The sequence below is a fragment of the Scyliorhinus canicula genome, chromosome 18 (genome assembly GCF_902713615.1).
Source record: "Scyliorhinus canicula chromosome 18, sScyCan1.1, whole genome shotgun sequence".
Taxonomy (NCBI): Eukaryota; Metazoa; Chordata; class Chondrichthyes; order Carcharhiniformes; family Scyliorhinidae; genus Scyliorhinus; species Scyliorhinus canicula.
In genome coordinates this window covers 9,202,430-9,226,639 of record NC_052163.1, presented here as the reverse complement: position 1 = coordinate 9,226,639, position 24,210 = coordinate 9,202,430, and the positions used below count along the sequence as shown (strand labels likewise).

Genomic DNA, 24,210 nt, shown 5'->3' with positions numbered 1-24,210 from the left:
AGAGGGAAATGAGAAAATCTACTGTGGTAGATTGTCAACATGTTATTTGGGATAGTGGATCCAGCTGTTAACAGAATCCACCTCATTTGCATTCCCATTCCATTTAATTTCTATAACAGGCAAACAATCAGCAACACAGCTTTATACCTGGACTAATCTTTGTTCTGAATGAAGGCAGAAATATAAATATAAATAAACTCAGTGCTAAGTATAGGCCCTAAAATTGTAATTCACATTATTCCATATTCCTTTTGAGCTCCCCTCCTATGATTTTCAGACCAATAAAATTGTGATATTTGTGGCAACTTCCTCCTTACTGGGAAGGTCTGTCCCAGTGACAAGTGCAAGCTGAGAGAACTGCGTGGATTTCTTAACTCGGAGAAGTGCAAAGAAAACACAGAGCAATAATATAACTGAATAGTATTGTTGCTGCAAGGAGTGTGTAGCTGTCAGCTATTGTGTCTCAGCTAGGTAATTTACTGTAGTGCTCCATCATCGTTTGTGTAGTGCAGACAAAATCTTAAAATGCCACTTTTCCTGGCACCAATATCTACGGTCACTTAATTCTGTTGATTTCCCATTGTGATACACAGAGGGGACAGGAGCTCGTGTCCTTTTCAGCTGAGGTATGGTTCGAGGCGAGGGGATAACGGCACGCAGACATAATTCAGTTCTCATTTTGAAGAATGTTTTTACTTTATTTTGTGTGGTTCTTTGATTTGATGTGATTACATAGTATTTGCAGCACAGGGATAAGCCATTCTGCCCCACCTGGCCTATGCCAGTATTTATGTTACGCATAAGACATAGGAACAGAAGTAATTAATTTGGCCCATCGAGGCTGCTCCTCCGTTCAATCAGATAATTACTGATCCTCAACTCCACCTTCCCGCCTTATCCCCATAACCCTTGATTCTCCTACTAGTTAAAAATCTGTCTATCTCAGCCTTGAACATACTTAATGATCCAGCCTCTACAGCTCTCTGCAGTAAAGAATTCCACAGATTCACAACCCTCGAGAAGAAATTCCTCCTCATCTCTGTCTTAAATGGGTGACCTCTTATTCTGAGATTATGAACTCTGGTCCTCGACACCCACAGAAGAAACATTATTTCAGCGTCTAGCCTGTTAAACCCCCTGAGAATCCTATATGTCTCAATAAGATTGTCCGCATTCTTCTAATCAGTAACTCCTTCCCAACCTACTTCATCTCACCATCTGCACATCATTCAATTCACCTCTACCTCTTGGACATATCTAATTGCCCCTTTATTCCACCTTTGCTATTTGTCTCAACTACTTAATGTTAAGGATAGTCCCTATGTCTAACTACACTTGGCATCATTTCTGATTATGTAGAAGAGGTTACAGTAAATTTGGGAAACCGGATATTAGTTATCACTGTAATTCCTGCGGCTCACCAGAGGAAACCGTTTTGCCTCTGCATTGCAGCTGCTGGCACGTGTACACATTCCAAACTGGACCTCAACTTTTAGAAGCTGGTTATACTATAAAGATAATGCGCAACAGGCTTTACACCCTTCTGGAGGCAAGACATTCAGCTCCATTAATTCGGATTTACTTACTAGACAGTCACTAAAGGTTGTTACAGGAGTTATTAATATCAAGCTTTCCATACTGACGTTATTCTTGTGGTTATATGAAAATTTCAATTTATAAATGGTCTCAACATGCTGTGACATATTATTATACTGCCATGGGTAAAATTATATTTATTGTAGTCAATGAGCTCTGTAAAGGTGAGTTAAAAACGGTTTATTTCCTACTCGCAGCTCGGAAATACAGCAACAAAGCAATGCTCCCAGCCAGGGTCATCCTCAGATGCCAGCTCCATCCTGGGCCGCCTTTTATCTCTGGGAATTAACGTGCCCATTGTTGGGCCTGTGTCCCTCAGCGAGCTATCTCTTCCTCCACAATCCCCAGAGGGAGATCGATCGGGCTGCACTTGTGGGTTATAACACCCCCCACACCCAAAGTCAGCACATCCCTCTGTTGCAGAGAGTAGCGGAGGTCGTCTTCTCCATTTTGCCTGCAGTTGTGCCTCGGGCTGTTGTGGGGCTGGGTCTGGGGTGTGTAACATGTTGGGGAACGTTGTTTTTTGCGATGATTGTCTGGGGGGCACCATTGGCAACCGTTCCCTGGCAAGGCTTTTGTCTGAAAGCTCAGATGTCTTGAGTCTCCAGGTTGGAACTTGAGTCCTCCACCTCACGCATCTCGTGTCCCCAGGCCCCCTTGTGCCAGGCAAGCAGGATTGGAGGACAGTACCTCCAGTGGGGTTTGTCCTGCTCCCTGCTCCAGATGCAGTCCAGGTGCTTCCGCACTGTCCCTTTTCATGTTTCTATCGTGAAAGAGTCTGTTTCACCACCGTGCCTGGAATCCACAAGGCACCCACTTAGAAGTTTCAGACATGTACTGTGTTCTCCAGTCGGAAACGCCTGTCCTGTGTCTGTCCACTTCTGTACCACCACTAAAGGTCTTGTCTCCGTTCTACTTTCTCGCTAGTATCGGGAAAGTTGGCCTAAGGCAGGTTCTGAGCCTGCGGGCCATCAACAGTTGCCACTCCAATCGTAACGCTCAACACTCCAGCCACGTCTGGATAGATGCCGTGGCCTGTTTCCCCGTACCCTTTTTGAAAGTCTGCACTGCTTGTTCAGCCAGGCCATTTGAGCATGGGTGGTATGAGGCTGTCTGGATGTGCTTCACCCCGTTTGTATTCATGAAGTGTGCAAATTCCACATTAGTGAATGGGGTACCGTTATTCGTGACTACTTTGGTATGCCATGGGTACTGAATGAGAGTTGTAGCTCCTCAATATTGGCCTTCGAAGTGGTGGTCAGCATTCGATGGACGTCGAACCATTTGGAATGGGCACCCACTATCAGCAAGAACATTGAGTCTTGAAAAGATCTGGCAAATTCTGCATATAGGCACACCCAAGACCGGCCCAGCCATTCCTATAGGTGGGGAGCGCAGCTGGGAGAAGCTTCTGATGCACCTGGCACGTGGTGCGTTGCTGGGTCAGTCGCTCAATATCGCATCCAGCCTGTCCACCATATACCGCTCCCGGCTAGAATTTTCATCTTGACATCCTGGGTTCTCCATTGTGTGGATCTTGAAGTGTGGTCTGTCTTTCCTGACTTGGGATCACCACACAAGCACCCCACATGTGGATATCGTCCTCCGTGCTGAGTACTTGCTGCTTGGTATCAAAAACCCGCAGCTCCTTGGGCAATTTCCCTTGCTGGCCCACGTGTGAGACAACATGGCGTAACTTTGCCAGCTCTGAGTCCTTCTGTGTCCAATCATGGGGTGCGATTCACCAAAATGGAGACTCTGTGTTCGCGCCGTCACGTTTTACGACGGCGCAAAACGGGCGTGGTGACTACCGATTCAGGCCAGCATGGCGCTGGAGCGGTTCATACCGCTCCAGCCTCTCTTCCCGGCGCCAAATGGGCGCCGCGCCAACATGTGCATGCGCGGGAGACTCCTTCAACGCCCCGGCCCCGACGCAACATGGGGCCGGAAGCGGAACAAAGTAGGCCCGGGGAGGGAGAGGCCGGCCCGCCGATCAGTGTGCCCCGATCGCGGGCCAGACCCCATCGGAGGCGCGCCCCCCCCCCCCCCCCCCCCCCCCCCCGTGAAGGAGCGCTTTTCCCCGCCCCACAGGCCGCGCACCCTCCTGACCCTTCGCGCAGAGTTCCTACTGGCAGCGACCAGGGGTGAACGGCACCGGCGGGACTCTGCCATGTCCGCACGGCCGCCCGGAGAATCGGCGGCCCGGCCGTGGACAGCGGCCGGCGACCGTGCCGCGCCTGCGCAAATGGCGGCGATTCTCCGCACCTGCGTCGGCGCTGCGTGGCTCGGTTGCAGCGATTCTACGGCGTGGGGCTAGGGGAATCGTGCCCATGAACTTGTGCGGCGGTAAATTTCAGGTCGACATAACCTCATCTGTCATAGGAGGCGTGTCAGCAACAGGGGCCGGCTCAGAATGTTCGCATTTGCGATCTGTACCTCTAACAGTAGGGCCTGGTGCTGTATGCGGGCAGATGCTATAGGCGCAATTGCCTTGTCCTCTTTAAACAATGCGAGGAATGACTTGTGGTCCGTTATAGTGGTGAACCAATGCCCATACACACACTGGTGCAATTTCTTCACCGCAAAGATGACAGCCAGCCCCTCTTTCTCAATCTGGGTTTAGTTGCGCTCTGCAGCAGCCAAAAGCAATGACATGTAGATTGTAGACTATCGGTCTCTCCTTTCCGTCGTCCACATGGTGGGATAACATTGCCCCGATTCCGTGTAGGTGGCATCACAAGTGACCAAAAGGGGCTTTGAGGGCCTTTAATGGACCAGCAACTCTGATGACAGCCGCCGCTGTACCTGGCAAAAGCTTCTTACAGCGCTCTCCATGCCCATTCTTGATGTTTCTTCATGAGCGCACGAAGTGGTATGAGAGTGGTCACCAAATTAGGAATATACTTCCCGTAATAATTCACTAGTCCCAAGGACGACCACAATTCAGTCGCGTTTTCTAGTGTGAGGGTATGTTTGATGGCTCGCACCTTCGCTACTGGGTGCAGGCCTGCTCAGTTGGTGCAATACCCTAAGTACGTGTCCTCTGGTGTAGAAAACACATTTTCCTCTTAAGGCGGGCACCAATCTTGGAAAGCCAACGGAGGACTTCCTCCAAGTTGCTCAGGTTTTCATTTTTGGTGGTTTGGGCGCCCAGGACGTCATCGAAGAAGACCACCACTCGTGGTAATCCTTGGAGTTCTCCGTGATTCTCTGGAAAATAGCGCAAGCTTGACTTGTATCCTAGTAAATTTATAGAGGCCTCTCTGGGTAGTAATGGTCACATATTTTCTGGAACCCACGTCTAGCTCCAATTGGAGATGTGCTCATGAGTTTAGAAAAAGGGTATCTTCCAACCAACTTTGCGTAGTAGCCTCGGGTATCTTTCCAAATGAGAGCCTTTTAATCCCCGCACAGGGGAACATTTTTAAAATATAAATTTAGAGTACCCAATTTTTTTTTCCCAATTAAGGGGCAATTTAGCATGACCAATCAACCTAACCTGCACATCTTTGGGTTTGTGGGGTGACACCCATGCAGACGTGGGGAGAATGTGAAAACGTCACACGGACAGTAACCCGGGCAAGGGTCGAACCTGGGTCCTTGGCACCGTAACGCATTGGTGCGAACCACACAGTGGAACGATTTTGTCCGGTTTCAGTACCGGGACTACAGGCGCTGCCCAATCTGCAAATTATACCAGCGGGATGATTCTTCGGCTTTCCAAGTGGTTGAGTTCATCATCTACCTTTGTCAGTAATGAGTAGGGAATGTGTGGACCCTGAGTACTTTGCTTGAGCCTCCGGGTCATGTATCTTCGCCAGGGCACCATTGATCTTGCGCAACGTCTTCTGGAATACGTCTAGGTACTTCCCCAGGACTTTGTATAATCCTCCAGTGCCCCTCATGGAAATCCACTGCCAGTCCAAACGGAGTCTCTGTAGCCAATCAAGGCCCAGCAGAATCGGCCTGGACCACGTACTATTATCAAAGGCAACCTGAGGGACTGTTGTCCATCGGCAGCTGAGGTCAACATCTGCCGTCTTATTGCTGAGATCGCAGTCCCCATGTCCAGTCCTGTTACGAGTGAGTGGACAGTGACTTTGGGGGCAACCTGCTGCGATGCTATTCAATTGCATGCACCCCTTTGTCGAGCTGCTCTAGGTGGAGGGTTCTGGCTCCAGGCAGGCGCCTCCCTCAACCAGGGTGATGCTATTGTTGGCTGACCTGGCATTGCCAGTCCCTGCGGTTTCTCCGGCCTTGGATGCTGCAGCTTTGTGTGTCTTCTTCCACTCATTCAGGGGAGATGTCTCGCCTAGCTCCAGCGGCCCCTTGCCAGCGGGCCTGGCCCCGACAGTGTTCGCGCAAAGGCGAGGTCCCAGTGGGTCCACTCTTCTGAATAGGGAGGGGGGGTCTTACACTATGCACCTTCCTCTTTGACGTACCCTGGAGCTCCTGGACTCCCTTCTCTGCGCTCTCCTGTAACAGGGAGATCCTGATGGCCATTTTTGGGTCCAAAGCGGGTTCGGCCAGCAATTTCCGCTGGGTTGCCATGTTGTTTACTCCGCACACAAGGCAGTCTCATAGCACCTCTGGTAGGGATGGCCCATAGTCACATTGTTCTACGTAAAACGTGCCAGAAACCCAGTAACAAACTCCCCTGGGGTTCTCTCGGCTGTATTGAATCAGTATCTTTGGATGATGACCGATGGCTGGGGGCCATAGTGGTTAGTTGTGACCGCCACCAATTCCTTAAATGTCTTTGTCTGAGGCCGCAGAGTAGGTTAGGCTCTTGGCAGTCTTCCCCAGTAATAGTGTTCACCCTGAAAAAATAGCGCATACGCACTGAGCCCAGTCTTCCACACACGTGTCAAACATGTCCAGTCTACTGAAGAGCGGCTAACCTTGCTTCTTTGCGTTGAGAAGCAGCCATAGTCTTGAGTGGCCAGCAGCACCATCTGTAGTTCCATTTTATCAGGAGACCTGAAATGGTTTATTTGCTACTCACGCCAATAAATACAGCAACAAAACAACATTTCCACGTCCCAGCCAGGACCATACTGAAATGCCGGCACCCTCCTGGGCTGGCCTTTATCTCGGGGGATTAACGAGTTTGCTGTTGGGCCTCCGCCCTTCAGCAGGGGAGCGCGTATGCGAGAGTCCCCAGGGAGATCGATCGAGTTGTTCCCATGAGGGCTATAACAATATTTTAACCAATACAAAAACGATAATCCATAGAAAGTCCATGAACAAGTTGGAAAGGTTTTGTGCAGGAAGATCCTAGTCTGACTAGCTCAGTTGGTAGATATTGGGAGTCTTAATCTCAGTGTCATGACTTCAAATCTCACATTGGGCGATGATTTTTCTGTTATGGACCAGGGTGTAGAAAACTCCAAAGTATATCGTGGAGTTCACCTGACCCATGACGTTTAGTAGATTTGTGCTATGGGGAGCACAAGGGACCACTCTCCAGGTGTTATGCAACAGAGACCTTAAGTATTTTAAAACAAAATAGTTTTTATTCTATGAACCCATTTAACATTTTATAAACATGCAGTAAACATCTTATCAACTACCAACACCCGTAACCCCCAGATACAATACTCTATGGGTAACCCTTAATACCTTTCCAAGCAGCATCCATAAGTTAAACCCTTTTTAAACAAAGACAGCAGGTTTAAATTCTCTATAGAAACAGGTATCACTTTGAAATCATCAAGTGAGCTGAAGACATTCTTTAGCTTGTAGAGAGAGATCATTACACATCTGCTTGCTTTGAATACAGCTCTCAAACTCTGAAAATGATACCAAAAAACAGCCACAAAGCAGCTTTACAGCTCAAAACAAAAGTAAAAGACAGACAGACAGCCCAGCTCTACCCACACACTGACTTCACTGTAGCTATTTGATAAACACCCATTTCTTAAAGGTACATCCACCTGACATTTCCAATAATCTATTCAAAACACTATTTATTTTTACTAAAAGGTGACCTTAAATTAACTGTTGCAATCAAATCTCCACATTGGAAGTTGGGAATTTCCTGATTGTACATCTTCATCATTTACTGAATCATCAGAAGCCTGTTTTACAATGGGAGCAGTTGATAAATGAAAGGGGAAGTAGGTCCAAGAACTTGGAATTGGCTAAGGACTGTACAGGCCTAACATGGGGAACTTTAATTGTGTTAGTCTGTGTCCAGCCAACTTGTTTGTTTTAATGCAGACCACTGACCCCCTGACACTGAGACACTGCATCTGCTCACACACAGGAGCTGCTCCCCCTGGTGTTGCTACAGAAATAACCATGGTGTCCACCGAGGAGATGGAAGGGACAATATTGCTCCTCTGACAGGTTTACATAAGTAGTGATGGGTTTACATAAGTAGTTCCATAATAAGGAACTATAGGAATTTTAGAGACGGTCATAATTTAGAAGGTATAGCCCACAAACGATATTCAATGTGTTTTGTTTAAATGTACATTTGTTCCATAGTGTCACTTTTTGTCACAGTTTGAATCCAGTGAAACAAAACCAACTGGTATTTATATAGTGTTTTTAATGTATTAAAATACTTAAAGATACATCACAAGCGTGTTCTCACTCAAAAAGGTGACGGGTAGAGTGATAATTCTTCATTATCAAACGCTGTACTAATAATTTTAATTTAATCTGATTTCATCTGGTCCACAGTACAAAATGCGCCTTCAGTTTATCACTGGTTAAATATTCTATCTTGTTTTGGCCTTGCTTGGCAAGGGCACAGTATGGGAAATAGAAATTTCACGCCAGCGAGATGTTTGTCAGAGCAGTTTAGGAAAGCTTTGCAATCAGTTTGGCATGTGTGATACCTCTTGAGAGAGTTCTTAGTACTGTTGTTGAATGCAAAATAGAAAACTGATCCTTTAGCTGATTGAAGCTTTGGGATTCACCATTGCTGCTGAGTTGATTACTGTCAGGACAGAGTGCAGTAAAAGTAATAATGACACTTCAACTGTATTTTTGTTGAAAATGCCATTCAGTAAGGTGTGGAACATCAGTCAGTCGTGGACACCTAATGTCAGCATTCCAGGTGATGTATAGCAATGTTGGATTCAGATTAATGTCCTCTCCACTTTGTCTCAACTCCACTCTGACCAATGAATAAGCCCTTGAGTTTCCCTTGACACGGTGTCAATTCTGTCATTCCTCACACCAAGCAGCCTGTGGCATCGCTGACTGATGGGCTGTTCTGGGCTGCCTGGCTCCTGCCGAGAGCTCGACTGAGACTACACCTAGCTCATTTTGTGTAGAAAGCGTGCAGCTTTCTGAAAGTGAGAAGGGACTTCACCCGATCAAACTGGACTGGCTTTGAGCCCATAATCTAGAGGTGGAAAGTAATGTGTTAGCCAATGTGAAATCCAGAAAGTCCTGTAGTGTTGTTATTTTGAAAGCCTTGACATGAGGTCAGTCAACAGGGACAGCAAACTTCCTCATTTCTAAAATCCACTGTTGGTCTGACTACAAAAGCATCAAAAATGCCTTGGCATGTTTGCTACGTTAATATCACATACTTGCACAGATTGAGAGGAGTAGTTAATGGAAGCAGGACAATAGATTCTTTATCCCAGTTACCTCCAATTTTAAACCCCTCCACATAAGGATGCATTTTGAAAAACAAACTTATTAGTGTGAATATGTTGTTTATAAAATAATGCATAGAGGGTGGCACAGTGGTTAGCATTGCTGCCTACGGCGCTGAGGACCCGGGTTCGAATCCCAGCCCTGGGTCACTGTCTGTGAGGAGTTTGCACATTCTCCCCGTGTCTGCGTGGGTTTCACCCCCACAACCCAAAAGATGTGCAGGATAGGTGGATTGGCCACGCTAAATTGCCCCTTAATTGGAAAAAATAATTGGGTACTCTAAATTTTTTTTTTAAATACTGCATAGAATGAACAGAAGTGAAGCGGTTAACAAAATTTTGTGTTTATATTGAAAGGAATATTGGGTCATGGACAGCAGTCGAGATCTTCTGCTGCTTGCACCTGTCGTCTTACTTTATCAGACCTGTCACTTGAGTATGAGGGTGCTGTCAAGTCAGAGTTCAGCTTACTTGCCACTCGCATAGTTTTACTGCACATCTAAATTGGTCTGGTATGCCAGGGTGTTCATGTAGCTGGTGCTGGCTGTGGCTAATTCAGTTGCTGCAAGTCTAGCTATTTCACAAACATATGGCCTTAACGATGTGCACATTATTAGCGCACTCTTTTTTCTGTTCTAGATAGATTGAGTTATTGTTCTTGAATGAAATAATTGATGTAAATGCACTTTAGAATAGATGAGTTAAAGCACCTGCTCATAATTCCAGCCTTCTCTCAGATTGAGGATCATGTCCCTTTCAGCTGAAGTTTTCAAATTTACAGCAAAACTGATCTCGGTTGTTTAGTTATGCAGCAATATTTGAACCACCGTCACATTATTGATCTTCCTTTCTGTGGTTCTCACAAGAAAATAAATGGATTATTTGGGATTGAGGCTGTCTTCCATATTTAAACTGAGCTCCGGTACAACAGATGGTGTGGTAAAGTTTGATTTAATTTAGGATGCTGATGCGATATAGGGCGAGGCCAGAGTTTCTTCTTCATTATAACTGGGTAGAGCAGTGGACCTAAATCAAGTCCTCTCAGCCTTGTAATCGCATCCATCATAATTTCTGGTGTCAGCAGTATTTTGCATACTTAACAGCTAAGTGCAAATGTCTGGAGGTTGTGGAAGAAGAGTTGGAATGTTGTCTGTCCCACGTCACTCACTGTTGCCTGACATCCCATGATTAGTATATGGAATAACATTTGGTGAAATGGATAAATAAATAATTAGTCATAGTTAAATGAACTAAATTTTTACAGCCTATTTTTGCATCAGAATTAGGAGGGCAGATTGTGTGAAGTTGGCTTGTATTCACTTAAGCACAGAAGATTAAGCAGTGATTTGATCAGGGTCCTTAAAATTGTGAAAATGATAGGATAGATGAGGAAATATTTTCTCTGGGAGGAGAAGCAAGAGAAGGGGGTCAGAATCTTAAATTTAGAACTGGGCACTTTTAGTGCAACTCAAAGCACTTTTTCAAACATGGGTAATTGAAATCTCAAACACTCTACCAAAAGCAGTGGTGCTGGGGAACAAAATGAACTTTCAAGACTGGGGTCAATAGATTTTGTTCGGATAAGCGTATCGGGATATGGAGTAAAAGAAGGTAAATGGAGTTGAGTTGGCAGATTAGCAGAACAGGCCGGAGGGATTTAATGACCTTCCCCGTTTCTCTGTATTCCTATATATCTTCCCACTGAAGGACGAATGATCTGTTGCCAATCTAGCATTCTTTAATTGCCACTTTCTAAAAAATGAATTATCCCGTTGTTTTGACTTTCTGAACTTGGATGGAATAATAACATTTGCAAAACCTCCTGTGCAGCAGCTTGCATCCCTATGAAACCTCTCACATACAGGGAGGTATCTCAGAGGACCAAATATTGGATGAAACTTGATGCCAGGCAGGAGGAAAATGAATAAGAGTGGGCAGGGAAGGTTGGGTACAATTGAACAGCAGGTTCCTGACTTGTGAAGCTGCTAATCCAAACCAGCAAAATATTAACTGTAAAACAGAGTACAATAACACAATTAATTCCAACGAATGTAGTAGCTGCAGTTAGAAAAATGTTTTTTGTCTTTTTAGTTCAATGAATATACATGTTCAGTTACGAGGAATTCAGGTTTTCTACAAAGTAAATGAGCATGAATTCTGCTTGCTTTGGTGTATCATGGCGATTTCCTGTGTATATCCTTTCTTGTCAAACTAATTGCAGTTATTTTGAGTAATTTGCTACAGGATCTTTTGTAAGAAACCAGTCTCGGCTTGTTTCTGAATCATCCGCCCCATTCTCATTACTCCTATTTTTCAAGGGGCATCACAGTGGCAGAGTGGTTAGCACTGCTGCCTCACAGGGCCAGAGGCATGGGTAACTGTGTGGAGTTTGCTTTCAGTCCAAAGATATGCAGTTTAGGTGGATTAGCCATGCAAATTGCCCCTTAATACCCAAAAGGTTTGGTGGGGTTACTGGGTTAAGGGGACAGGGTGGAGGTGTGGGCCTATGTAGGGTGTTCTATTGGAGGGCAGGTGCAGACTCAATAGCTGAATGGCCTCCTGCACTGTAGAGATTCTATGAAGGAACGAGGCTATCTTGTGTTCTCCGTATGGGATTTCCAAGAAAATCATGCAGTGTGTTGTGAAAAATGCGTAATATTAAACCTGACATTTTGTGTGTCAATACAAGACTGCTTTTCATTCACACCAATGCAGTTTTACCGGAGACCAAAATTCAGTCCTGCTGACAAGGCTCGGTGTATGATTCATAGAATCATAGAATGTACTGTACAGAAGGAGGCCATTCGGCCCATCGAGTCTGCACCGGCCCTTGTAAGAGCACCCCACCTAAACCCACACCTCTACCCTATCCCCTTAACCCAGTAACCCTGCCCAACCTTTTATTTTTTGGCACACCAAGGGCAATTTATCATGGCTAATCCACCGAACCTGCACATCTTTGGACCGTGGGAGGAAACCCAAGCAGACACGGGGTGAACATGCAGACTCCACACAGACAGTGACCCAAGCCAGGAATCGAACCATGGACACTGGAGCTGTGAAGCAACTGTGCTAACCACTGTTACCTTGCTGCCCCATTCCACATTCCATCTTTTAATTGTAGCCAATTACACCCGAGGCTCTAAACCTTATGGTACAGTTACATTGGAACCGACTTGAATGAACACCTTTATCAGCAGCATGTCTCCTCAGCAGTGCTCACAACTGGTGTGTGATCTGGAATGTGGTTTTTATGATTGGCCACTACTCTGGCTTGTTTGTTTTAAAACTACTGGCCAAATATGCCCTGAGGTACTCGATGGAACTGACATCAAGTAGAGCTCGGAAAATTGTTTTTAATTTTCTGACTTCAAGTCAAATTCTGCCTTTCTCGTTTTGCATCTGTAACAAAATGTGAAACTTGGATGTCCGATGCTTGCTGTATGATGCACGTGTGCCATGCAAGTGCCTGTGTGTGTTATATATTGCATAGATGTATTTAGGTACAGTGGCACAAGTAATAATTGCGCCTCGTGATCGGATAGCTGGGCAAGGCAAACCTATCGCAACCCAACACACTAATCATCACCTGGGTGGCTGACGAAACCTGGAGAATTGACCTGTCCTGGGGATTAGACTTCTCCAAGCCAGTGTCCGAAAGAGTAGACTGGAGAACTGCTGTATACTGCTTGATATGTGTTTTTAGACCATAAGACATAGAAGCAGAATTAGGCCATTTGGCCCATCGAGTCTGCTCTGCCATTTAATCATGGCTGATATGTTTCTCATCCCCATCGTCCTGCCTTCTCCCCTGATTGCCTTATTAATCAAGAACCTATCTGTCTTTGTCTTAAAGACACTCAAGTAATTTGGCCTCCACAGCGGCAACGAGTTCCACAGATTCACCACCTTCTGATTGAAGAAATTCCTCCTCATCTCTGTTTTAAAGGATCGTGCCTTAAGTCTGAGGCTGTGCCCTCAGGTTCTAGTTTCTCCTAACTGTGGAAACATCCTCTCCACGTCCACTTTATCTAGGCCTCTCAATATTCTGTAAGTTTCAATGAGATGCCCCCCCTTCCCCCTCTTCAATCCTTCTAAACTCCATTTGTTTAGTGCCTTCACTTCTGAGCATGTTTCAGGGAATCCCTAAGGTAGACTTGGTTAAGTGGAATGTTTCCCTACAGGGAGCGAGTGTACACTTGTGGCAAACAGGAACTACTGCTTCTGATGATCTCCTCTGTCAAACACTTGACTGACCAAAATAAAAGCAGTGGAGCGTTCACCCCGCAGTCACAGATCTGGGTCCTTAACTAGTCTCAAGCAGGCTGTGATGCTTCTAGCCAATGATGATTAATCTTATTCTTTAGCTGCATTTGTTTGATCTGAGTGTTATGTCCATTTACATAGACATAGAGCGGTACAGCACAGAACAGGCCCTTCGGCCTTCGATGTTGTGCCGAGCTTTGTCCGAAACCAAGATCAAGCTATCCCACTCCCTGTCATTCTGGTGTGCTCCATGTGCCTATCCAATAACCTCTTGAAAGTTCCTAAAGTGTCTGACTCTCACTATCACAGCAGGCAGTCGATTCCACACCCTAACCACTCTCTGAGTAAGGAACCTACCTCGGACATCCCTCCTATATCTCCCACCCTGAATCTTATAGTTATGCCCCCTTGTAACAGCTACGTCCACCCGAGGGAATAGTCTCTGAACGTCCACTCTATCTATCCCCCTCATCATCTTATAAACCTCTATTAAGTCGCCTCTCATCCTCCTACGCTTTGTGTGAAGAATTCAACTATCTCCCCTTCCTCGCCATCAACTCCACAGAAATAAATTGCAGATCAGAAGTTTAGTTTAAGGGTTTGCTTAGAATTATATTTTCAAACATTCCATCATAATGGTAAGAAAATTATCTGTTTTTTAAAAAAAAGAAGCAACTGTTTATGATCCTGATGAAAAGGGAGACACATTGTTGAAGTTTTTCATCTTGCACTCAGGACTTTTGGGGAAAGGGGTCAATTGGTTGTCAAGTCAACTCCAATTGGCTGAGACGTTACAAGGATAAAGCAGTGAGGAACTGTAAGTTCCCCAAGCTCTAGTAATTTCTTTTCTAAATGCAAGGCTTGAACATATTGCTTTTGTTTTCTGAGAATGGGTTCTTGCATATGAATGTATATCGCTTCCAGCAAGCGTAAATGTTGCAAACTCGACTGAATATCTTATATTAGTTAGTGTATCTGCCAATGCACTCAGGATTATTTAGCAAGTGCTGTCCAATGCTGAGTCACATTTAACAGTTTTATAAACTGTTTTGTAAATGCGAGCAGAGTACAGTCTGTGACAAACAACCAAAGGAACGTGCTGTTTGATTTGATCGGCCAAATCGCTGGGATGTACACTGCATCATACTGCCACTGAAACTCATACATGATGTTGCTCAGTTATATGGTAGATAGAGCATCTTTTTGTACTGGTGGCAGCATCCTCACATATCCATTGCATAGTGGCAGTGTGAAATGTCTTGAATCTGTTGTTCAAATTTTTGAGATGCTTCGATTCTAGGGTACTTTGAGGTAGACCTGGGACTTTTCAGGGAGTTGGAGGAGCCTATAATTGCTTTCTTCATAGAAATGCCTTGTCCAGAGTCATCTTTCCACCCAATCAGCGTCCTTTTCTCCTATATTATGAATTGTTGAGATTGACTGAAATTTGGCAATTCTGTGTCTGATGAGTGTGAGATGAGAAACTTCAGCAACGTATTCTCTCTTTCAACAATATCAAAATTCTGTTCTATCAAGCAGCTGTTTGTTTATGATAAACGCACGGAGGAAATTGTGATTTATTGCTAGTCTCTGGCTTTAACTGTGTATTGACCAGTCCAACCTCACCTTTAGTGTTTCCATGTCCTCTGAGCCCTTTAGTTAGACTAATGCTTTCTAATCACTGGAATGTATTCTGTATCCTCTAACTGTAACACTGTTTGCTTTTTAAAAAAACCACCAGAGATGCCAACTCAATGGTGATAAGCACCAACACATTCTCACTGCATTTATTAACGATCATTTCCCCTGCTCCTCCCCCAGTCAGAACCTTGCTCAATGTCACTCCAGTCATACTCGCAAATGGTGTCATTTCTCAAAGACACAGTCTGTTGCACACATTTCAGTCCAATACACAAAATGTGACACTTCAATATCTTTTTAACATGCGCTGTGTTGTGCAGTCGCAGTTAATGGAGACACAAAAGATGCACATGGTCAAACCTGTGTGACTTATTATCCACAGAGAGACAAAAAAACAGCCAGAGGTAATGAATTAATTGCAAATTCTGCATGACCGTGTACAGCACAAGGCTAAAACTAACAAGCGAGGCCATAAAAAAGGGAGCAAGGTCATGATATCTTCCACTATTGAGTATTACTGGCATAAGTGCCACTTGTAATTCGGGGGTGTCAGATCACCAAAGAAATGTGAATCACAGATTATTGAGAATCAGTTTAAACTTTGTTTTTAAACTGAGCTTTTATGTAAGAATAGATGAATGGAATATGTTTGGAATTCATTGGAACCCTGCCATTTCTCCCAATGGGACCCAGCTGTCGAACTTCAGGCAAAAGTAGAATGCTTATCGTCCACATGTGCTTGTTACAAGAGCTAATAATGTCGGCCCTCTTGCCGCTTTGCATGATAGCATCAGTACCCCTTGTACAGCAAGTAGTTCCAGGGACTTTGTGGGCCAGTTCAATGTATGCCCCGAGTTCTACAGTTCTGCAAGTAAGTACAGGTTATGAGTTCAGACTTTATCTCAATTTGTCGATGCATCTTGGTTTTCTACGGGCAAGCTTTCTGAATACCTTTTTGAACAAGTAGTACCATAAAAGCTGACAAGCTTTCAGTAGACTTTAAGAGTATTCTTCAATTACCAAACCGTATTGCTATCCTAATGTTTTTGCATTACCTAAATTTGCCATTTGTTAATGACGACCTCTGACTAACATTTTGACCAAAGCCCAAACACAGGTGGCATCAAACACTGAATGTTTGGTGGAGGCAACTCTGCTGTCACAGACACTGGGGAACATAGTCATAGAATTTACAGTGCAGAAGGAGGCCATTCAGCCCATCGTGTCTGCACCGGCTCTTGGAAAGAGCACCCTACCCAAGGCCAACACCTCCACCCTATCCCCAAAACCCAGTAACCCCACCCAACACTAAGGGCAATTTTGGACACCAAGGGCAATTTATCATGGCCAATCCACCTAACCTGCACATCTTTGGACTGTGGGAGGAAACCGGAGCACCCAGAGGAAACCCACGCACACACGGGAAGAACGTGCAGACTCTGCACAGACAGTGACCCAAGCCGGAATCGAACCTGGGACCCTGGAGCTGTGAAGCAATTGTGCTATCCACAATGCTACCGTGCTGCCCATATGTTGATGTTACTTCAAAACTTGGACATTTTCAGTTGTATAGTTTTCAACATGCCATATTTGTCATATTTATGCAACAAACTGTGTAAACTTTCAGCAATATTCTGAAAGTTTTACAGTGCAGAATTAGTATTTTACATGGTAAAAAGGAATGGCTAATTTCAAATATGGTATTTAATCTTGGCAATTATGTACCTATGTTTTATAAACTCTTCCCTTGCCTTTCCCAACACCACATTTGGGCTGTGAACTGCTTGTGAATTTGGGATGTTGAATGCGTGAAAGATCCTTCTGTAAAGTGGGACTGGTTTCATCAATCTTTCTCTCTCCTCACTTCCCTTTCTTCTGTCTCATCATAGGTGGTGTCGTTTTGATAGTGTTAAACTGTTTTCATTGGCAGTGGTGTTGGGGGGATCAGGGCAGTCAGTAACTAGATTTATCCACCCAACAGACTACTAAGCCTGTAAGTGAGGCTGGCTTCCGCAGGCAACTATTTGTAAAGACAAAAACACTTGTGCCTTGGAGTAGAAACTTCACAACTTTTGGGAAGCCCCAAGAGTATTACTCTCTTTCCTGCTCTCCTCTGCCAAAAACCTGGCTGCAAAACTGCGTCCCAATTGAAAGTGCATCTATTATTCCAACTTCTGTGTTTCTGTTGAAAAATGCCAATATTTGCTCTGAGTTGAAACCTTTTTGCCTGGCTTCGTGTTTCTGATTCTACAGTTGAGAGATGAGCTATTTAACCCAATAATTGTTAAGAGTCCAATAATGTGTTAGTACTTTTTTTCACTTTTCTATCGATTTCTTGCATTCCTTCCTCTCTCGTGAAGTTGACTATATAGATTCTGAGTACAAATTGACCTCTAGTGAATATGATTCATGTTTCAATAATCGTTTTTCAATGGGGTCATTGGCTCCCCATTGTTGACCACGTCAAATTTTCTCCTTTTCAAAGAAATGTTAAGGTTTGTTGGTAACTATATAATAATCTTTATTGATGTTATAAGTAGGCTTATATTAACAATGCAGTGCAGTTACTGTGAAAATCCCCTAGTTGCCACACTCCGGCACCTGTTCGGGTGCACTGAGGGGGAATTCAGAATGTCTAATTCACCTAACAGCACATCTTCGGGATTTGTGGGAGGAAACTGGAGCACCCGGAGAAAACCCACGCAGACACTGGGACAACGTGCAGACTCTGCACAGACAGTGGCCCAAGCCAAGAATCGAACCCAGGTCCCTGGCGCTGTGAAGCAACAGTGCTAACCACAGTGCCTCTGTGCCGCCCTTTATAAGAACTAGGATGCAAGTCTTGTGTTCAGTAATCACTTCTCCAACAAAACAGTGCCACCTGTATCATAGAAACATAGAAAATAAGAGCCTGCTCTGCCATTCATTATGATCATGGCTGATCATCCAACTCAATTGCCTAATGCTGACTCTTTATTTCCCCCCCCCCCCAATATCATTTTCATCCCCTTCGTCTCAAGTGCCATATCCAATGGCTTTATCTGTTGGTGCAGTCTATTAAATAATTCTAACCCCAATTTCAACTTAAGTACTAGGGAACGTTAACGGTTTCTTAACAAGAAATACAGTTCTTTATTGATAGAATGGTGCAAAAGATTCAGACAATTAAACAAAAACATCAAGCTTTTTAGTTGTTCCAGCCAGGTTAACTTGTCCTGCTATCTATCTGCCCATGTGGGACATTAACAAGTCACTGAGTTCCAATTCTGAATGCATTGTAGAAAATGGCTACCATTTAAAACTGTGCCTTCTGGAAGAGGTTTAAGATTATATATTTTTGATGACAAATTACATTTGTGTGCAATTATGGTGAAGGAAAACGTGCTTTCGACATTTTGGACACGACGGAGTTACAGCCGACAAAACCAATCTCTGCCCATGTAGAAATCATCTGTTTAAAATGAAAAACACATCAGTAAATGCAAAATGTTTGTAGGTTTGATTGTTAAAATGTGGCACAGTAATCCTTGTGAATCGTGGTTTTACTGCTCAGTGGTTCCATTTGGCACAATTGAAAGCGCTGTTGTTTTGACATGATTGTATTGCGGAATTCCTTTTTGAATTCAGATTTTTGTTATTCATACAAAAGTTAAATCTAGAGACTCCGACCATGGAGTGAGTGAGAAGTCTGTACTCAACGACCTGAATTACACAATAGGATAATGGCCTTGAGTTCATGGTGGCACCCTCAAGGATCCAAGAGTTTCAACCAACAATTTGTCTCAGCATTGCCTGCAGTTGCCTCTGCTCTCATATTTATAAATCAGTATCTCATTCCTGACATTGTTGCTGCTTTATTGCTGGAGAGTGCATCGTACTGGAATTCAGGAAGCTTCTATATGTGTGGCAGATGGCTCGGAGCAGTTGGGAAGCTGTACTTCACTCAAAAGTTCAGCTGACTTCAAAACAAACTGTCAGTGGCTCATGTTTGTCAGCTGAACCCCAAGACTGAAGTTACAGGCTCAAACGCCATGTCAGCTCTTTGCAGCTATTAATGACGTGCAGGGCAGAATTTCAAAATTTGCAGAGAAATTGGAAGTGTGAGGAGGCAGGTGCTTGACTTCAAGAAGACAGACAGGATGGTGGAATGGGCGAACATGTGGCAGATGAAATTTAAAGCAGCAGGGATATGTTTTGGTAGGAAGAATTAGAGGCATTGTAAAATAAAGGGAGAAATTCTACAGTGGGTGCAGCAGCTGAGGGAGTTGACTATATGTATAAATCAATAAAGACGGTAGGCAAGTTGGGAGTGTGGTTAATAAACCACATGGGATCCTGGGCATTATATACAAAAATATAGTGTACAAAAACAAGGGTGTCATGGTGAACCTTTTATAAATCACTGGTTCATACGTTTATACGATATAGGAGCATAATTAGGCCATTTGGCCCATTGGGTCTGCTCTGCCATTCTATAATGGCTGATATGTTCCTCATCTGTTACCTACAATGCTACAGACCAAGAGCTGAATTGCAAAATCAGCCAGAGCATCTCCTCCCTCGAACACATGACCTAGGAGTAGGCAATTTAGCCTCCCAAGCCTAAACATCCTCAATGTGATCATGGCTAATCCCACCCTGGCCTCTACTCCACTGTCCTGCCTGTTCTCCATAACCCTTCAACCCATTACCAATTAAAAATCTGTCTGACACCTCAGATTTACTCACTGTCCCTGCATCCACTGCACTCTGGGGTAGCGGATTCAAACTTAATTGGAGTATGGTGTCCAATTCTGGGCATGATGCTGGAGAGATGTGAAAGCATGAAAAAAAGGTGCAGGAAAGATCTACAAGAATGGTTCCGGGGATGAGAGACTTCAGTTAGTTAGTTATTTAATTTCATTTAGAGTACCCAATGATTTTTTTTCCAATTAAGGGGCAATTTAGCATGGCCAATCCACCTGCCCTGCACATCTTTGGGTTGTGGAGGTGAGACGCACGCAGACAATGTGTGCAAACTGCACATGGACAGTGACACAGAGCTGGGATTCGAACCCGGGTCCTTGGCACTGTAGGCAATAGTGCTAACCACTGTGCCACCGTGCTGCCCTCAGTTATCAGAGTAGATTGGAGAAGTTAGAACTTTTGTACTTGGAGAAAGGAACATTGAGAGGCGATTTGATAGAAATGTTCAAAATTCTGGGAGGTCTAACGAACACAGAACGTTAATTTAAGGTGAATGGCCTCGATTAAATATCTTTCTGTGAAATGCTGGTCCTATTTCAAGTGGAGATACTTTATTACCAGTAACAGCAATCCCAGAAAAAGACTCTTCCAAAGAGTTGACACATTTCAAATCCTGTACGGCCGATAGTTTTGGAAGAATTCTGTTTTAAAACGTATATTACATGGAAACAGATTGCCCATTTGGCTGGCTACATTTGTTGGATCAATATCACGTTCAGCATGCAACACTGACTTAATTTATACCATAGAATTAATTGCCCCTTGCCAACTGCTGTTTTTAAAAAAAGGCTTGTGGGATTAAAGTGCCCTCAGAATCAAATAAACCTTCAATAAGCTGTGCACTAAGTCGAGACAAGAATGAGCTGTAAATGTCAATTCTTCAGGAAATGCACAGTGGTAATATGTATTCAAGTGTTTCTAAACTAATAGCGCAAGCAGTGGATTTTTAAAATGCAAGGTTCTACAATAACTGAATTTATCCGGTTATCTTCAACATTCATTTTAGAAGCAGTTCAGATTTAGAGGAATTCTTGCTGAAATAGAGAATGGGAAGAAAATAGTTTTGTGAAACTTTTGCTATTGGTCAGTTTAATGACTTGGAAATAAAATTATTTTATTCTTAATTTTTATGGGTTTTAATGGGCAAATTTTGTATTTTATCCCCTTCATCGGCCTTGCCTGTAACTCTGAGGATGAGGCATGTCCACTCCCACACTGCACTACTGGTCCCTACAGCAGGAGACTCCGAGGGTGATTGGAATTTTTATTCTCCAACCCTCTCCTCTTGTGCTCTATTCCTGGGAGATGCCATAGTCTCTCTTCACACCTGTCTATTTAATCCACCTCTGACTGAAATCGGAGCAAAGTTCCAGTCTGGGACACTATACTGATTTTTCTGTTCTCACTATATCCCACTGGTGCTTAGAAATGAAAGCAATCAGGGGCAGCACAGTGACCCATTGGTTAGCACTGCTGCCTCACGGCGTTGAGGGCCCGGGTTCGATCCCGACCCCGGGTCACCGTCCATGTGGAGTTTGCACTTTCTCCCCGTGTCTGTGTGGGTCTCGTTCCCCCCCAACAACCCAAAATGTACAGAATAGGTCAATTGGTCACGCTAAATTTCCCCTTAATTGGAAAAAAACAAATTGGGTACTCTAAATTTATTTTTTTTAAAGAAATTTAGTTGATTAATAACTCAACTAATAAAGCAAAATATTTTTATTTGGATATATTTAAAACATTTTGAAAATTTAGATTACATAATGATTATTCTGATTTTAATAAAACATATATGCAGTAATGCTTTTATTACATAGGAATGGATGGCCATACTACTGAACACTAAACACAATTCTCCTCTTGTTACAATTTCCCAAACAGTATGAAGCCAGAGGACCAGGAAGGCCTTTGTACCAAAGAAGAATTTCAGCCAGTTCTGTTCAAGCATTTCCTGAAGATTCTAGCAATCCTCAAGGCAATCTTAGTCAATGTAAGGAGCTTCAAGACCACAGCAACCATTCTTCATACAACTACACGTCTCCAGAGATGTGGGTGAATGCCAACACTTCGGCTGCCCTCCAAAACATTCTGTGCAATGGATCCAACAGAGCGGTGGCACCACGGGATCTTTTAGGTATAGTAGCTTGATGCTTGTGTTTTTGCTGTATTCAATGCACTGATTTACCTACCTAAGGACTGGGTGCTCTTCCCCTCCTTTTGCGTCCATCTCCTAGGACTTGAGTTGATCTAGGACAATGCACGTCTTCAAAAGGTAGGTTCAAGAAATGAGATGTGCTCTTTACTTGAGTACTATTTGTGTTTTCCAACAAGATCTCTTATGCTTCAACAGACAACATCTTAGTAGTGTGCCTGCAAGCCACAGAGTAGGGACAGGCATGTCAGCTTGAGTGGGGAGCACAGGGAAAATGGTGAGTTTTATTTTGTTAGCCAAGGGTAATAAGGTATGTGGAACCAAGGTAGATAAAGGGAGTAAGATGAATTCTGATTGAATGGTGGGACAGCCTCGTGTCGCTTAATACCTTACTCATGTTCCTATCGTTTTAATTAGTGTCTCTCAGTCAAAAGGGTCTGGAGGTAAAATCAGATCAACAGAATTGTGCTTGAATGGTTATTCTCCGTGACATGCAGATCTTATTGGTGTGTATAGTCATTGTGAAAGCAACTGTGCTTTTGGCTGCAAGCTTCATGTGGTGGGGACACCGAAAACTGATTAAATATATAACTGGAAATACTTTGGTAAACATTTGTGCTTTAAAAAGCTATCAGTTGGTCAGCAAAGTTCATTGGGTTTGTCCGTATTCCAGTTACGAGATTAGAGGTTAAAAAAAAAAAAATTTGTTTATGGGACGTGGGCTTCACAGGCTGTGCCAGCATTTATTGCCCATCTCTAATTGCCCTTGAGTTTTTTTAAAATTTAGAGTGCCCAATTCATTTTTTCCAATTATGGGGCAGTTTAGCGTGGCCAATCCACCTACCCTGCACATCTTTGGGTTGTGGGGGCGAAACCCACGCAGACACGGGGAGAATGTGCAAACTCCACACGGACAGTGACCCAGAGCCGGGATCGAACCACTTCAAGGAATCCCCAGAGGCAGCCTGAAGTTTAATTGAAACTCCTGTCCGGTATATCAAAAGCCAACATTCAGAAATGTCTTTGGAAAAAATGTAATTGAAGTGATTTAGCTGGAAACTGGTAACAATAGATAGCGATCACTAGTAAAATGGCAGCCTCCTTCAGAGACTATAATGAAGTAGGAAATCTTCAGAGCCATTTAATTATCTCTAATAAATAATCTGCACCTATCTGCAAAGACAAATTGTAATTGAAGCTATTTGTGATCAAGGCTTTTTCAATTTAAAATATTGCACACAAACAATTCAGTGATGTCTCTGAATCAACAAATAAATATATGAATATTGAGGGAAATGTATTTTGAAGGTAGCGATTGTCTTGAAAAATCTGAGCGTGTTTGATTTTGGAAAATATAATCATGAAGTTTGTGGATCTGTACTCTAATATTAAACATTAAGAAGATATTAAATGCTGCATAATAAAGTCAGAATTAGTCATTTCCCATAACTTGAAATCATTATTTTATTTTTAGTGAAGGGGATGAAATTGCAGTGAGTTCTACTTTCCAACTAAGCGTGGGGTATCAGTGCTAGCTACTTAGAACTGTTTGTTTTATGTAAAATGGAGCGTAGGCTACATTCCGAGTTCGGCTCCTTTCCTCCTACAGTGTGGAAGAGTTGAAGAAGATCAGAGATGGATGGTGCACAGTGCATTAGTACCTTGCCCCTATGATACTAGGCTTTGAGTCCCAGGCAAGAGTGATCAAATGAAAATCTTCCAGCTGACAATGATGAAGTCAGCTTGGACACGTTGAACCCTTTTAAGTGGATGTGAGTCGAATGCATAAACCTAACTATGGTTCGACACAAATGTGGCGTTAAACTGACAGTCTTACTCAAAGCACAAATGAGTGATCCAGGAAGTGAAGTGACAGTCCACAGTGGGGTGTGCTCACTGCATCAGTTGGATTTGAAGAAGGTTGTTGACATACCACCATGGCTCAAGTACTATGCTAAAATGGCCCTTGTCTCACATGAGTCCAAGAGTGTTATTTGGCTGGGGAAAAAATGTCATGACTGTGACCAATCCTTTCCTCTCCCCCAGTACCCTGTCTTACCCCTCCTCTCCCCCTTCCCCTCTCCCCCCCGCCCCTTCTCCCCCTCCACTCTCCCCCCTCCCCTCTTCCCCTCCCCTTACCTGCCTTCCCCCTACCTGTCTCTTCCCCCTCCCCAAACAGTACCCTGTCTC

At 43.9% G+C, this 24,210-nt stretch overlaps 1 protein-coding gene across 10 annotated transcripts in view; it reads left to right on the top strand.

Moving 5' to 3' along the window:
* helz (helicase with zinc finger) overlaps positions 1–24,210 on the top strand; it is a 259,376-nt gene that overhangs the window by 230,587 nt on the left and 4,579 nt on the right. For all 10 annotated transcript variants that reach the window (XM_038777996.1, XM_038777990.1, XM_038777999.1 and 7 more), the window contains one exon: positions 21,750–22,002. In XM_038777996.1, coding sequence (XP_038633924.1) covers positions 21,750–22,002 — 253 coding nt within the window. The remainder of the gene's footprint in view (positions 1–21,749; positions 22,003–24,210) is intronic.